Source organism: Penaeus vannamei, chromosome 2 (genome assembly GCF_042767895.1).
Source record: "Penaeus vannamei isolate JL-2024 chromosome 2, ASM4276789v1, whole genome shotgun sequence".
Lineage (NCBI taxonomy): Eukaryota > Metazoa > Arthropoda > Malacostraca > Decapoda > Penaeidae > Penaeus > Penaeus vannamei.
Genome location: NC_091550.1, coordinates 47,364,246 through 47,379,245, shown reverse-complemented (window position 1 = coordinate 47,379,245; position 15,000 = coordinate 47,364,246). Strand labels below are relative to the sequence as shown.

General features: G+C 46.8%; 1 protein-coding gene across 1 annotated transcript in view; it reads right to left on the bottom strand.

The window, feature by feature from the left end:
* Positions 1–15,000, bottom strand: part of LOC113812136 (RNA-binding protein Musashi homolog Rbp6) — a 1,047,083-nt gene that overhangs the window by 969,668 nt on the left and 62,415 nt on the right. The window contains exon 3 of the mRNA XM_070133875.1: positions 8,167–8,248. Within this exon, the coding sequence (XP_069989976.1) occupies positions 8,167–8,248 (82 nt within the window). The remainder of the gene's footprint in view (positions 1–8,166; positions 8,249–15,000) is intronic.

The following is a 15,000-nucleotide window of genomic DNA, read 5'->3' as shown; positions in this document are numbered from 1 at the left end:
GAAGGAAAAGATATGATAAAAGAGAGGGAAAGGGGAAGACGAAGAGGAGGGAAGAATGGAGGATTGGGGGGGGGGGGATCTGTCAGCTGGGGACACAGAAGACGGAGTAAGAGACAAGTGAGAAAGAGGGGAAGAATAGAAAAGGTAAAGTGAGGGGGATTATGGAGATAAATATTAAGAGAGGGGAATCGGAAATGAGACTGAAGGAGGGAATGGGAAAAGGCGCAGGAGGAATAACGAAGAGAAAAAGTAAAAAAAAATATATTGCGAAACAAGGAGTGAGAAAGGAAATAGAGGGAATGAAGAGGAAACGGCAAAAATACTGAAACATGTCCATAGCGTGAGGAAGGAAGAGAGAAAGAGAAAGACAGAAAGAAAAAAGAGATAGAGAAAGGAGAGGGAGAGAGCAGGGTAAAGAGGAAATGAGAAGGGGAAGTGGAGGGAGAAAGAGGGGTAAAGAGAGGGAGAGCAAGGAGAAAGAGAAGAAGGCGAGAGGGGAAGAGACGGAAAGGGAGAAAAGGGACAGCAAGCAGGAGAAGGAAGAAGGGAAAGGAGAAAAAGAGAAAGAGACCAAGGGGACGAGGGGAGGGAAAAGGGGACGGAAGGGAAAGGGAGGGAGAGAAAGAGAACAAGGAAAAGAATGTGGAGAGGAAGAGGAAGAAGAGGAGGAGGGACGGGGAAGGGAGCAGGGGGACAGGGAACGGTTAGAAGAGAAGGGGGAAGGGGTAGGTGGATAGAGGATAGGGGGAGGAGGAAGGGACAAGGGGCCAGTTAGGAAGGAAGAGGGAAGGGTAGGGGTTGAGGAAGAGGGGAAGGGGCGGTAGAGGAAGGGGAAGGGGCAAGGGGCCAGTTAGGAAGGAAGAGGGAAGGGAAGGGGGTTAGAGGAAGAGGGGAAGGGGCGGTAGAGGAAGGGGGAAGGGGCAAGGGGCCAGTTAGGAAGGAAGAGGGAAGGGTAGGGGGGTTAGAGGAAGAGGGGAAGGGGCGGTAGAGGAAGGGGGAAGGGGCAAGGGGCCAGTTAGGAAGGAAGAGGGGAGGGTAGGGGGATAGAGGAAGGGGGAAGGGGCAAGGGGCCAGTTAGGAAGGAAGAGGGAAGGGTAGCGGGATAGAGGAAGGGGGAAGGGACGGTAGAGGAGGGGGGAAGGGGGAAGGGGAAAGGGGCCAGTTAGGAAGGAAGAGGGAAGGGCGGTAGAGGAAGGGGGAAGGGGAGTAGAGGAAGGGGAAGGGGGAGGGGAGGAGGGACTTTCTCGGAATCGGCGTTCTACTCAATGTCGAAGCAACAACAGTCATCTCTAGAGACGGTTTCGAGGTCCGGGTGCCGAGCGGATTACGAATCGTTACGTCACCGTTGATGGGTTGTGATGAGGTTGTTGGGTGAAGGGGGTTGGGGGGTGGTGAGTGATGGGGTTGGGGGGTGAGGGGTAGAGGGGTAGAGGGAAGGGGTATGCGGCATGGGGTAGAAGATTGGAATAGAGGTGCGATGGGGTTGGGGGTTGGGGTGGTGGCGATGAAGTTGTGGGTAAAGGGGTTAAGGGGTGGACTGACGATGAAGTATAGCGGGGAGAAAGGACTTCTAAATCGACCTATACCTGTAACGTGTCTCTAAACCGCTCGCCCACATGGAGTACTCGTGTCACAGAATAGCCAGGCCGCTCAAGGAAAGAAAGAGGGGAAGGAGGGGAAGAGGAGAGAGGGGAGGAGGATAAGGAGAGAGGGGAGGAGGATAAGGAGAGAGGGGAGGAGGATAAGGAGAGAGGGGAGGAGGAGGAGAAAGGGGAGGAGGAGGAGAAAGGGGAGGAGGAGGAGAAAGGGGAGGAGGAGGAGGAGAGAGGGGAGGAGGAGGGAGGAGGAGAGAGGGGGAAGTAGGAGGAGGGAGAAAGGGGAGGAGGAGGAGAATGAAGAGAGACGGAGGAGGAGGAGGAGGAGGAGGGAGAAAGGGGGGGGGGGCTGCAGGGGGAGGAGAGGGTGGACACAGAGTCATCGCCCCTAAAGTCCCGAGCACGATACAAAAAAACAGAATGCGTGTGGTCCTCCTACCCCTTACCCCCCTTCTTCCCCCGACTTACCTCTCCAACACCTCTCCCCCTACCCCATACCCCTACCCCGACGTACCTCTCCGACACCTCTTCCCCTACCCCCTTCCCCCCGACTTACCTCTCCAACCCCCTACCCCATACCCCTACCCCCGACGTACCTCTCCAACACCCCTACCCCATACCCCTACTCCGACATACCTCTCCGACACCCCAACCCCTACCCCATACCCCGACGCCCCCCCCGTACCCCCTCCCTCAACCCTGCCCTCTATCAACCTCGATCTCAACCCCCGTGACAAGCGCTACAGGGTGTTGATGCCCGCCCGCCTCGCCGATGCCATTTGCCAACCTCCGCCGCGGTGACATCTATGGCTTTGATCATGAGAAAAATGCCAATAGCATTTCGGAAACGGTTCGGCCAGCTCCTCCCTCCTCACCCTCCCTCGATCCCCTCTCCCTCCCCCTTACCCTTCTCCCTTCCCATATCCTCTTCCTCCCCCTACCCATATCCCTCCCCCCACTCTCTCCAAATTGTTTTCCTCCCGCCGTACGGGGAGCGACAGGGAATCCATAATAGCAGCGATTTTTGTCAATACAAGTGACTTATAGACTGGCCACAAACACCCAAATAAAGCTCCCGCGCGTACGGCATTCTCAATGACTCAAAATCACTAAACTGGCCACAAATTGGGGGAGAACCTGTGTCCCTGCCAGGTGTGTGACGTCATGTTTGCGTCACGCGAGCGGCCACGCCCACACGGATGACGTCACGCTCACGTGCGCAGCGCCGGGAAGGGTGACATGAACGAGAGCGGTGCAGTATGCCAAACGCTGCCACGGATGCCATTGTACCTGTCACTGCTCTTGCCGAACTACTCGAAAGTTCCTTTTCCGGACGAGGTTATCGCGACATCAGGAGGGTGAAAAAAATATGAGGAACGGCCCGAAGGATCGAAAAGGGGTTTAGCGGGAAATCTCGCCTTCCAACACCAGAACGTGCAGCACTTACAGTTGCGCATTATGAACGGACGTTGCATAAAAATCCACGTGTTTCTGTTTTTATTCCACAATACATCGTCCGGAGCCCCGCCACCCGCCGGCCTCTCCGAACAACGATTATTCATCCTCATAAACGATTCGATCCTTCTCGCGTCCTTCCGATACGATCCCGCCGCACTCGGAGGCCGCGCGCAATCCACACCCAATCCCAATCATATATAAATCCATAAGACCTCCCGGCCGAGTCATTAAACCCGCCCGGAGAAGAGAGAGAGACACGGGGAGGAGAAAAATAGCACTAATCCCTTTCCCTCTTGACATGTCCATAATTCTTTCGTCACCCCTTAGCCTTGAGGTTCTAAATGAAAAAAAAGGGAAAGAGGAAAGGGGGGGGAAGTACCCCTTCAGGCCTCCAACGACACAGATGCTTGAGAGGAGCACTTGAGTTAGCGCCCCCTTCCCCTCTCTCCCCTCTCTATGTCTACTTCATGCTGCTGCAACATAAAGCCCCTCACTCTCGTGCTGCGGAAGAGGCGCTGTTCTCGATGCCAGGGGGGCCTTGTTCTGCCTTGTTCTCTGGCGTTGTTCTCTCCTTTCAGATGGCGATGTTCTGAGGGTTTCACTGCGCTGTTCCCGCATGCTCTCTGGCGCTGCTCTGACTTGTTCTCTCGCGCTGTTTGCTGCTCCCCGACGCCGTTCCGACTCGTTCAACGGCTTAGTTCAACGCTCCCATAACAGGCAGTCAGAGGACACGTCGATAAGATTGTATTTCATTTCATCTATTATTCATATTCTCCCTTTTTCCCCATTTTCATCCAATTCCTGGCTTGATACACCATACTTACTTTCCCTTTCCATTCTAGTTTTGCGTGAATATTGGCGGCTCTTTCGCAATACTCACTGGGGTCGCCATTTCTGTGATGGGTTGCCCCTGGGACTGGCTGGAAGGGGGGTGGGTGGAGATAGGGGGAGGGAGAGAGAAGGGGAAGAGGAGGGGAAGGAGGGTAGTAGAAAAAAGGGAGTAGGAGAGGAGGAGGAGGGTAGTAGGATAAAGGGAGGTAAGGGAGGAGGATCAGACCGATAGTAGAATAAAGGGAGATATGGGAGGAGGTTGAAGGAGGATAGTAGGATAAAGGGAGAGAGGGGAGGAGAATTGTAGTAGGATTAAAGAAGAGGGAAGAGGAGGGGGAGGGGGAAAAGAAGGGGATGAATGGCAGCAGAAGTAAGGAAGGAAGGAAGAGGGGAGAGCGAGAAAGGGAAGAAGGGCAGCAGGAGTAAGAAAGGAAGGAAGAGGGGGAGGGAGGAAGGGAAGAAGGGCAGCAGGAGTAAGAAAGCAAGGAAGAGAGGGGAGGGAGGAAGGGAAGAAAGGGCAGCAAGAATAAGGAAAGAAGGAAGAGGGGGAGGGAGGAAGGGGTGAAGGGCAGCAGGAATAAGGAAGGAAGGAAGAGGGGAGAGGGAGGAAGGGGTGAAGGGAGGAGGGGGGAGGCTAACGTTTACCGGAGTCGTTCTGGAGTATTGAATAACCCAGGGAACATAGATGTTTCTAGATTTATATTGCAAATCGTAGAGCATGACGACCGGGTCGATGGCTTTCCGCCAAACTGACCCAATGTTGGATAATGACTGACTGTGTGGAAGTGGGTGGGTCGCTCTCGCTCTCTCTCTCTCTCTCTCTCTCTCTCTCTCTCTCTCTCTCTCTCTCTCTCTCTCTCTCTCTCTCTCTCTGTATCTATCTATCTATCTATCTATCTCATTCCATTTAATCTCTCCCTTCTATTTATCTTCCCTCTTCTACCTCATTTCTTCATTCTATCTATATCCCCCCCTTCTATCTTTTCACTTCTACCTATTTTCTACCTTCAATCTATCCCTCACTACCTATCCATCTCTCACTCTCTATCTCTCCTCCTCTTCCCTTTCGCCTCACCTCTCTTCCCTCTCCCTCTCCCTGTATGGAATGCCTTACATCGCGCGCTCGCTTGCAATTTGTTATCGATAACGGCCGTAAATAAAGAATTCACCCGCCCTATTTTCGTCCCAAATAATGGCATATCAATGGAACAAAACCAATCACGGCAACGGAACGGCGGCTGATCGGCGACGGAACGGCAACGGAACGACGACTGATCGGAAACGGAACGGCAACTCATCGGCAACGGCATCACCCAAGAGCCCGTCTGCGAAAACGCCCTTTTCTATGTCAAACGCTAATTCCACCGACGTCAAAGGGACGCAAAAAGATTAGACAAACGGAAAGTTATATCTGTAAAAAAAAAGCATACATACATACATACATACATACACATACATAAACACACACATATATATATGTGTGTGTGTGTGTGTGCGCGCCCGCATGAGAGAGAGAGAGAGAGAGAGAGAGAGAGAGAGAGAGAGAGAGAGAGAGAGAGAGAGAGAGAGAGAGAGAGAGAGAGAGAGAGAGAGAGAGAGAGAGAGAGAGAGAGAGAGAGAGAGAGAGAGAGAGAGAGAGAGAGAGAGAGAGAGAGCCTGAAAAACCATGCCCCGATTTTATTCCGTGAGCCGTGCATGTGTATCATGAAAACCACCTACGCCTTCATTAGAATTTTAACGGCCGGGTACGCATTAAATATTAACTATGATGCTTCCCGATCCTCGATGCCGCTGTTAAGCTCTGATATTTACAATTAAAACCAAAACAACACCATTTCTGTCCTCATTTCTTTTCAAATATCTACCATTCAAAACATACATCACAAACAAAAGCAAGCGAATAGGGGCGTGTTCATAAAATACGAAATGCCCTTCAGAATAATTAAATATCGCCCTATCTCTCCATTCAACCCCCAAATTATATAACGGATTCCCTCAAGCGAACTTCTTTTTTTCCCCTCCACTTGCCAACTAATCACCAATTTTCCGAGTTATCCCTCCATATTCATCACGGAGCATTTTACCGTTTTCTATAAATGACGGCGATGTTTCCCCTTGTCCGAAGCGAAGTAAAAAATAAATAATAAATACATTCGCATAAATATACTTCTCGCGACACATCACCCCCATGCTAAAACATACTCATATCGCTATACTAAATCATATTCGTACTGCTCTTTGGAATAGAGAAAAAGGCTGAAAGAATTAAATAGATAGAACGCTGCTGATGGATTTATAAAGCAGCGATGTTTACAGGACAAGGACTGTACGTATCTGGAACTCATCACAAGTAACGCCAACACTTGCAGAACAAAAACGAATAAAAATAACGAAAATAACAATAATATTAAAGTAAAAACACTGACGCATCATGAGGTCAGCATCAGTTAGCATTCCACACTGACAAGTTGCTTGTGCATCACATCCAAGACATACATACGTCAGATCGGCGATAAACAAGGTCATATTTTAACTGCGCGTCCACATGAGTTGTGATACATAATGGTATGCTGTAGACTCGTCCGGTATATCACGCCGGTGTGAGGGTACATAATGGAGTACACCCAATGACAGTATTGCGGAAGTACAGCTATACTTTCGGACTTTTTAACTTACGGCCTGTAAAGTAGGCAACGTGTACCATTAATCTCTCGCATAGTCAAACAGCATACTCCCCCATCCCCACCCTCCCTCCCTCCCTTCCCCTCCCCCCTGTCCTCACCCCCTTCCACCTCCTACCACATACTCCTTCGCTCCTCCTACTCATCCGAACCCTCCTTAAAAAAAAGTTAATAATGAGGTAATCACGGAGGCCTTAATTTGATAATTCATCACCTACATAAGCGGACCCCCCCCTCCCCTCCCCCATCTCCCCTTCCCCCCAACTCCTGGCTTGATGACCGCGAGACGTTAATAAGTAATCGCCCTTGAGTGTCCTGTCATCCCTCCTACATATTACACAAACAAACAAGTAAAACAAACAAATAAAACAAAACAAAATCTATCCTTCTCTCTACCCTTGAATCAAATTAACACGATCTATCCTTCTATCTATTGATTCTATCTTGAATCAAATTAACACGAAGCATTTCAATTCAAAATATGAGGGAAATATGAGGGGTTGGGGGGGATAAGGCTGGAAGGAGGGACGTGGGAGGGAGTGAATGAGGGAGATAAAGAAGAAGAATGATATTACGAAACAAATGAAAAAAGACAAAGAGGAAAATACGAAGAGAGACAAGATAAAAATGTCAAGATACAAGAATTATTAAAAGTGGTAAAGATTAGCGACAGAACCAAATAATAATAAAGGTGCCAATAATAAAATTAATTTAAAAATTACAACAATAATAACAATGAAGACGACGATGGCGATAATAATAGCAATAACATCAACAATAACAACAATACCATCACCAAAACCTATAACAGAAAAATCAATTATAAGAATTATAAAAAAGCCGAACAAGAAAACAGAATAAACAAGACCAAGTGATAAATGAGACAGAGGGAAACCGCAGAACAAAAGGAAAGACAAAGAAAGATAAACCAGAGAAACGGAATGGATGAGAAGAAGGAAAATCGGATAAAACTTGATGTAAAAAGAGGAATAAAAAGAAATGACCAAGCAGGTGGAAATGAAAGAGAGATAAAAGACGAGAAAAGAAAATCAAATGAAATAATACAATAGCAAACGTGAAATATGAAGTATGAAATAAAAATGAAATACAAAAATGAAAATATGAAATATAATATGAAACAAAATGAAAAGAAAACAAAAAATAAAGTAAAAGATAACAACGAAGGGTAAATAAATCAGACACTGAGAGACGGCGAGAGATTAGGAAGATATAAAACTGATAATGATGATGATAAACATGATAACATAATAATAGTTTAAAAAATATTAAAAATAAAAGTAGGAAACGAAAATGGAAAAGAGAAGAGAAGAAAGAATGAGAGAGAGAAAAAAGGAGAAAGACAAAGAAAGAGAAAAAAGAAAAAAAAACAAAAAGACAAAGAAAGAAAAAGAGAAAAAGAAAGAAAAACAGAAAAAAACAGCTACAAAGAACAAAAAAAAGAAAAAAAAGCCAACCAAATTAAACACGACCAAAATAAACAAAAGAAATAACAAACTCTGACACCCACGACAAAGAAGACAAAAAAAGAAAAGAAAAGAAAAAAAAACGAAAAAACGAAAAAAACACCATCTTTTCCTTACCTGGATCGGCGTGTGGTGGGGTCCTTCATCACCATAACTTCATTAATATCTCCAAACTTGCTAAAATACTCCCTCAGGCCCTCTGCAAAGGAAGAAGAGAGAGAGCGAGTGGTTAGAAGGAGTCATTAGCAATCAATTCGTAATTAAAAATAAATAGATATATATATTCTTTGAAAAATCGGGTCTCAAGGGGAGGGTTAACCTACTTTGAACTGTAGGAGGGAGGGAGGAGGAGGAGGAGGAGGAGGAGGAGGAGGAGGAGTTAGAGGAGTGGAAGGAAGAGGAGGGGGTGGAGGAAGAAGAAGAGGAGGAGAAGAGGAGGGTGGAGGAGGAAGAGGAGGGAAAGGAAGACGAGGAGTAAGGAGGAGGGAAAGAAAAGGAGGAGGAGACGAGCGAAGGAAGGATGAAAGGAAGGAGGGATGTGGAGGAAAAAAGGGGAGGAAGGAAGGAGGAAAATGGTGAGAAGGGGAAAAAGAATGGACGACAGGAGGAAAAGGAAGGAAGAAAGAGGAAACAAGAAAGGATGAGGAGGAACAGAGAAGGACGCATTGAAAAGAGAGACGAAGAGCTTGAGGAATGTAAAAAGGAAAAAAAAGAAGAGGAAATATAACAAAAAACGAAGAGAGAAAAGACAAGGACGAAGAGAAGAACAGAAACGCCAAGGAACACAAAGAAAAAAAAGTGAAGAGAAACAAAAACAAAAGCAAAACACGGAAGATAGAAGAAAGAAGAAAGACTAAACGAGAAGAGGATAAAAGAGACGAGGTGGGTGTTGGGGGGTGGGGGTGATATACTTAAACCCGAGCAACAACTATAAATAAACACATCAGATCTGGTGACATGACAAGGGTTATCATAGCATCATACAAATAAATCACTGTTATCATAAGTGGACGCATAATCAAACACCGCATGACATGACAAGGGGCATGCAGCGCCGCCCCATGTCACCCATGACGAAAAAGGAAGTGAAAATATATATACACGTAAATCACTTCCCTTGCGATAAGTGCACCAACAATATTGATAATGATAACAACATTAATAATAATAATAATAATAATAATGATAATATAATGTACACGAATACCACGGGTCTTGTCTAACCTAAAAGCAATAAATATATCAATATATACACACACACACACACTCTCTCTCTCTCTCTCTTTTTCCCTATCTCTATCTCTTTCTCTCTCTCTCTCTCTCTCTCTCTCTCTCTCTCTCTCTCTCTCTCTCTCTCTCTCTCTCTCTCTCTCTCTCTCTTATTCACTCTCTCTCATTCACTCACTCTCTCTCATTCACTCACTCTCTCTCATTCACTCACTCTCTCACTCACTCTCTCTCTCTGTCTCTCTCTCACTCTTACTCTCACCCTCACTCTCCCTCTCTCTTCCTCCCCATCCAGTTTAGGAGCACTACAAGGCTAAACTCCCAGGCGATCCCCTCCGGTCGGAATTCCCTTACACGGCTACGAGGCAATGGCCCTTAATAGCCCGGGAGTTTGCGTAAAACGGCGGCGATCGGACCTCCTCGACCACGGGTACCGAAGGGGGAGGGGGGAGGGGGGGGTATTGGGTACCGGCGAAGGGGGGGGAGGGGTTGCAGGGGGTTCCGGGTACTTTAAGGGTTCCGGTACGATTCCCCGGATGGTCATAAATTCCACAATAAAACGCTCGAAGGCATAAAATATGAATGCGCTGGGAAATCATAAATCAGAAAATCGGTTGGGCCGAAGAAATAATAAGTAAATATTACTTCCAAGATTTGATCATGCATAATGCAATCAATTCCCCTTCTTTATGCCCGCTCAATATCCGGATATTTTCAATAAGGTTTCGGTTTCTCTTAATCGAATATCATATATTAATGCCGAGTGCAGAAAGACCAAATCATTCACAGTGCCAAGGAATATGCCTTATATTTCTCTTAAAAAAAAACTTCTACCATTCTAAAACTTCGACCTAAAAATGTTTATCCATCAATAGCTCAAACAGAAAATTCGACTAAATAAATAATCAACTCAATAACGTTTCACCAGCATGGAAAAGAAACCTTTAAGTGCTTCGAGACATACAGCGCGGGCTCAACAACCTCGCTCCCACACGACACAGATATACAACCAAATAATCACTTTCTGAAACATAAATGAACATGAAAGCCCCGACTATTGATCTTCAGTATTTATTTTGCTGTTTGTACTCCAATACCTCATTTTAGAGAATAAAAATGCATGAATGAATGTAGTTTCACCTTCCGAGTTTTTTGGCGGGAAAAATGGCGGTTCGAAGCGTTCGCAAATGAATTCCAAAACATCAAAAACAAGCCCGCAAGTGCATGCCCCCCGCCCGAAAATAAGGAAAATGACAGCCCAGACAGCCAGAAAGGGCACCACATGTTCTTCCGCCATGAGATTCACTTAAAATACATGAGAACAATAACAAACCATGACAATCCCACACTCACACACACATCAAATGCTCCAAACATCGACAGAGGTTTTTAATAAGTGATGCGGGGATAACCTACTCATACTTGCATGCCCCCGTATTTATAGCGCTGGCAATCTTTGGCTCGGAACTTGAATAAAATATGCTTCACCTTTCGTAGATTATGAAATAACAAAAAGGAAGGGATCGATTCGCAAGTGACTGACAGGCCTATCGGAAAGTTTTTGACAGCGAGCAAGCACTCGACTCCCGAAAAAATCTGAATAGTCGCACCAGCTTTATTTGTAGCTATTGCCATCTACCATTAATATCCCTTTCTTCTCAGCTACATATTATGTATGCCATTACCTCATAAACGCCATGAGGAAGAAGAATGTAGAGGAGCGAGAAGCAACACCTTCAGCTCATTTCTGGGAACTCATGAATTTATCATTTTCTAATATTTGTGAAAGCGGCACAGCATATCAAATTAAATGTTGGATACTTATTTTCATGAGGAGTTATAAGTACCTCTTGTAAGCCAACGCAAATACGGAAAGCGAGAGTGAGAGAAAGTGCGGGAGACCTAATGAGTGATTAAACAAAAACAGAGAGAATCGTAAGAAATACGAAACGTCCGACGCAAAACAAGGAAGGAAGACCAGGGAAAGGGAAAGAGAGGGAAAGAGAGAGAGAGAGAGAGAGAGAGAGAGAGAGAGAGAGAGAGAGAGAGAGAGAGAGAGAGAGAGAGACAGAGAGAGAGAGAGAGAGAGAGAGAGAGAGAGAGAGACAGACAGACAGACAGAGAGGACGGTAAAGAGAGAAAAGCTTACCAAAAAGATGATAGCAAAGGAACGTGTTATGGGTGGGGGTCTCTCTCCCTCTTCCTTTCCCTCACCCCCACCCACACCCCCACCCACACCCACAACCCACCCCCACCTTCACCCCCCCTCACCCCTTACCCCCCACACCCCACACCCTCTCCCTCACACATACACACAGAAGAACACAGGAACACCGCCTCCAGGTCGAGCATAACGCGTACATGTGCTCGGCAGTGGGAGCGTGTGTTTATTTCCCTAGGCGGAGGGCCAGCAACATCCTCTCTGGGAGGTAGAGGGCGGTGCTCCAGAGGGTGGGGGAGGAGGGAGAAGAGGGGGAGGAGGGGGAAGAGAGGGGAGGAGGAAAGGAAGAAGGGGGGGAGGATGGGAAGAAGGGTGGAGAGGAGGATAAGAGGAGAGGAGAGAATGAAAGGAGGAAAGGAGGAAGGGAAGAGGATGAAATACATACCTCCCCCTCCCCCTCTCCCCCTCCCCATTCCGTCTAACTTAAAATGAGTTAAGAGGAAGGGAAGAAGACCCGGAGACACGCGATTTAAACATAAAAGGGCGAAAACGTAAAAACAAAGCCAAGAGGAGAACGAGGAAGAAGGGACAGACGATAAAGACCCGGAGGGAAAGAAAAAAAAGAAAAGAAGGGTAAGGATAAAAAAAGAAGCAGAAGGAAAAAAAAAAAGAACAAAAGATGACGAAGAAGAAGAAGACAACGAAAAAAAGGCAAAGAAAAAGAGGAAGAAGAAGAAAGAGAATAAAAAGAGGAAGAAGAAAAAGAAAAGAAGAAGAAGAAGAAGAGTTCATTAGGACGAAGGGAATGAGAGGCGGTGATGGGAATACAGGAACGAGAGATGGAGCGGAGAGAAATTGTCTCGAGTCGGACGGCAGAAGAGTGTGTCTGGAGCGAATCAAGAGTCAGCATCAGCGACGAAAGAGGGGAAGAAATGAGGAAGGAGAGAGAGAGAGAGAGAGAGAGAGTGAGAGAGGAAAGAAGTGAGAGAGAGAGAAGGAGAGGGAAGGGAAGCATGGGGAAGAAGGAGAGAAGGGGAAAGGAGGGCAGAAGTAAGGAAGGAGGGGAGGAGAAAGTGAGAAAGTGAGAGGGAATATATATATATATATATATATATATATATATATATATATATATATAGAGAGAGAGAGAGAGAGAGAGAGAGAGAGAGAGAGAGAGAGAGAGAGAGAGAGAGAGAGAGAGAGAGAGAGAGAGAGAAATAAAAGGAAGAAGCGAACACAGAGACAGCCACTCAGAAAGAAGCAGAGAGAAACAGGGGAAGAAGCAACGCATATGAGACAGAGGGACGAGAGGACAGGAGGGGAAGGACATGACCCAAGGCGCATATGAAGGAGGGGGAGGAGGAGGAAGAGGAGTATGAGGAGAGGGAAGTAGAGAGAAGGAGGAGGAGGAGGAGGAAGAGGAGGAAGAACAGCACGAGGAGAGGGAAGTAGAGGGAAGGAGGAGGAAGAGGAGGAAGAGAAGTAAGAACAGCACGAGGAGAGGGAAGTAGAGGGAAGGAGGAAGAGGAGTAAGAACAGCACGAGGAGAGGGAAGTAGAGGGAAGGAGGAGGAGGGGGTGGGGAGGACAGGGACACGTCTGGACGAGTATTAACTGTCACCACCAACACTCTGAGGATCGTAACCCATGATCCATGATTGAAGATCCCATCTGGCTCTCGCACAGGGGTCCTTGGCGCAGCTTCCAGTCCCCGTGCTCTCATTTTGAAGGAGTGGGGGAGGGGGAAGGGGAGGCGGATGAGAGAGGGGGGAAGGGAGTAGTAGGGAGGGGGAAGGGAGGGGGAAGGGGAGGCGGATGAGAGAGGGGGAAGGGAGTAGTAGGGAGGGGGAAGGGGAGGGGATGACAGAGGGGGAAGGGAGTAGTAGAGACGGGAGAGGAGGGGGATTGGGAGAAAAGCAGGAAGGGAAAGGGAGGGTGAAGGGGTTGGGAAGGGAAGGGAGGGTAGATGAAGGGAAGAATGAGCGAGACGAAATCGGTGTTGGAGAGAGAGAGGAAGAAGTTGACGAGCAGGAGGAGCAGGAGGAGGAAGGTAGGGGAGGTTGGGGAGGAGAGGTCAGAGGAGGGGAGGAAAGAGGATGACGAAGAGATATTGAAAAGAGAGGAAGAAAATTAAGAGAGGGAGGAAGAGGAGAGGACAAGGGCGGAGTAGAGAAAGAGAAGAAGGTGTGAACAGGAAAGGGAAAGAGGGAGAAAAAGGATGATGTGGTAGATGAGGAGGATGTGGGGGAAAAAGCTTACAAAAAGAGGACATAGGGAGGTTTCTCAAAAAAAGTAAAACACGCGATTCATTAATTTCGCTGTCACCCTCTCTCCCTTCTCGTCCTCCTCCTTCCTGTTCTTTCTTTCTCTCTCTCTCTCCCCCTTTTCTCTTTCTCTCGCATCCCCTCGTTCCCTCCCTCCAACCCCCAACCCCTCCCTTTCATTTTCAAAAATTATGAAATTCTATTAACCCATGAAATTTATGATTGAGAAGACTGCAGAGTAAGCAGGACGAGAGGGGAAAAAATGCCCCGCCAAATGGAGCTGCTCCGGAATTTTACCCTTAAAATTTTAGTGTCGGCAACCCCCCCTTCCCTCCCCTAACCTCCCCCTAACCTCCCTTACCCCTACACAACCCTTCCCTTCCTCTCCTACCCCTTATACAACTTTTCCCCTCCCACTCCCTTACCCTCCTCCCCACACACACAACCCTCCCTCACCCCCGATCCTCCTATCCTCGCTCACCTCTACCCCTACCTATACCCCACCCCGCTACCCCCTCCCTTACCTCCACCCCTACCTCCACCCACCCGCCCCTAACCCTTCATCTTCCATCGCATTCTAGAAGTTGGTTTACAAGCGGCGCCCTCCCGAATTTTACACGTCCTGCTACCGGGGGAATGGCCATAGGATCCCTCATTAGGAGATAAGGGCAAGGCTGCTCTATTGGGGACTCGGATTAGGGATCAAGGGAGAGAAAAATGTTTAGATTTATTAATGTTCGTCCATCCACAATTACTGATAAGCTGGCATATGTGCAAAAATATATATACAAATACATAAACACATATATAAATACATATAAATATACATACACATACATAAATACATATAAATATACATACACACATACATAAATACATATAAATATACATACACATATGCATAAAAACATATATACATACATACATACATCCATAAAAACATACATATATACATACATGCATAAAAACATACATACATACATAGTAAAACACACACACACACACACACATACATACACGCATGCCCACAAGCACCCGTTTAACTCTAAACCAACAACAAGAACCGGAACAATAAAGTCGAAGGAAAAAAATGAAAAACGAAAAAGTTTAATAGTCACGAGCGTGCTAAAAGTACCATTATACACAGTGCTCAGAGAGTTAACAGTATATATTTAAGTGTGTTGAACGCCGAAGAAAAGAATAGAATATGAATACGAATAGAAAAGAACATTTATACAAAAGACATGATCGTATAAATGACGTTTCGATCCTTCTACCCTCATCCTCATCAGGAACGATC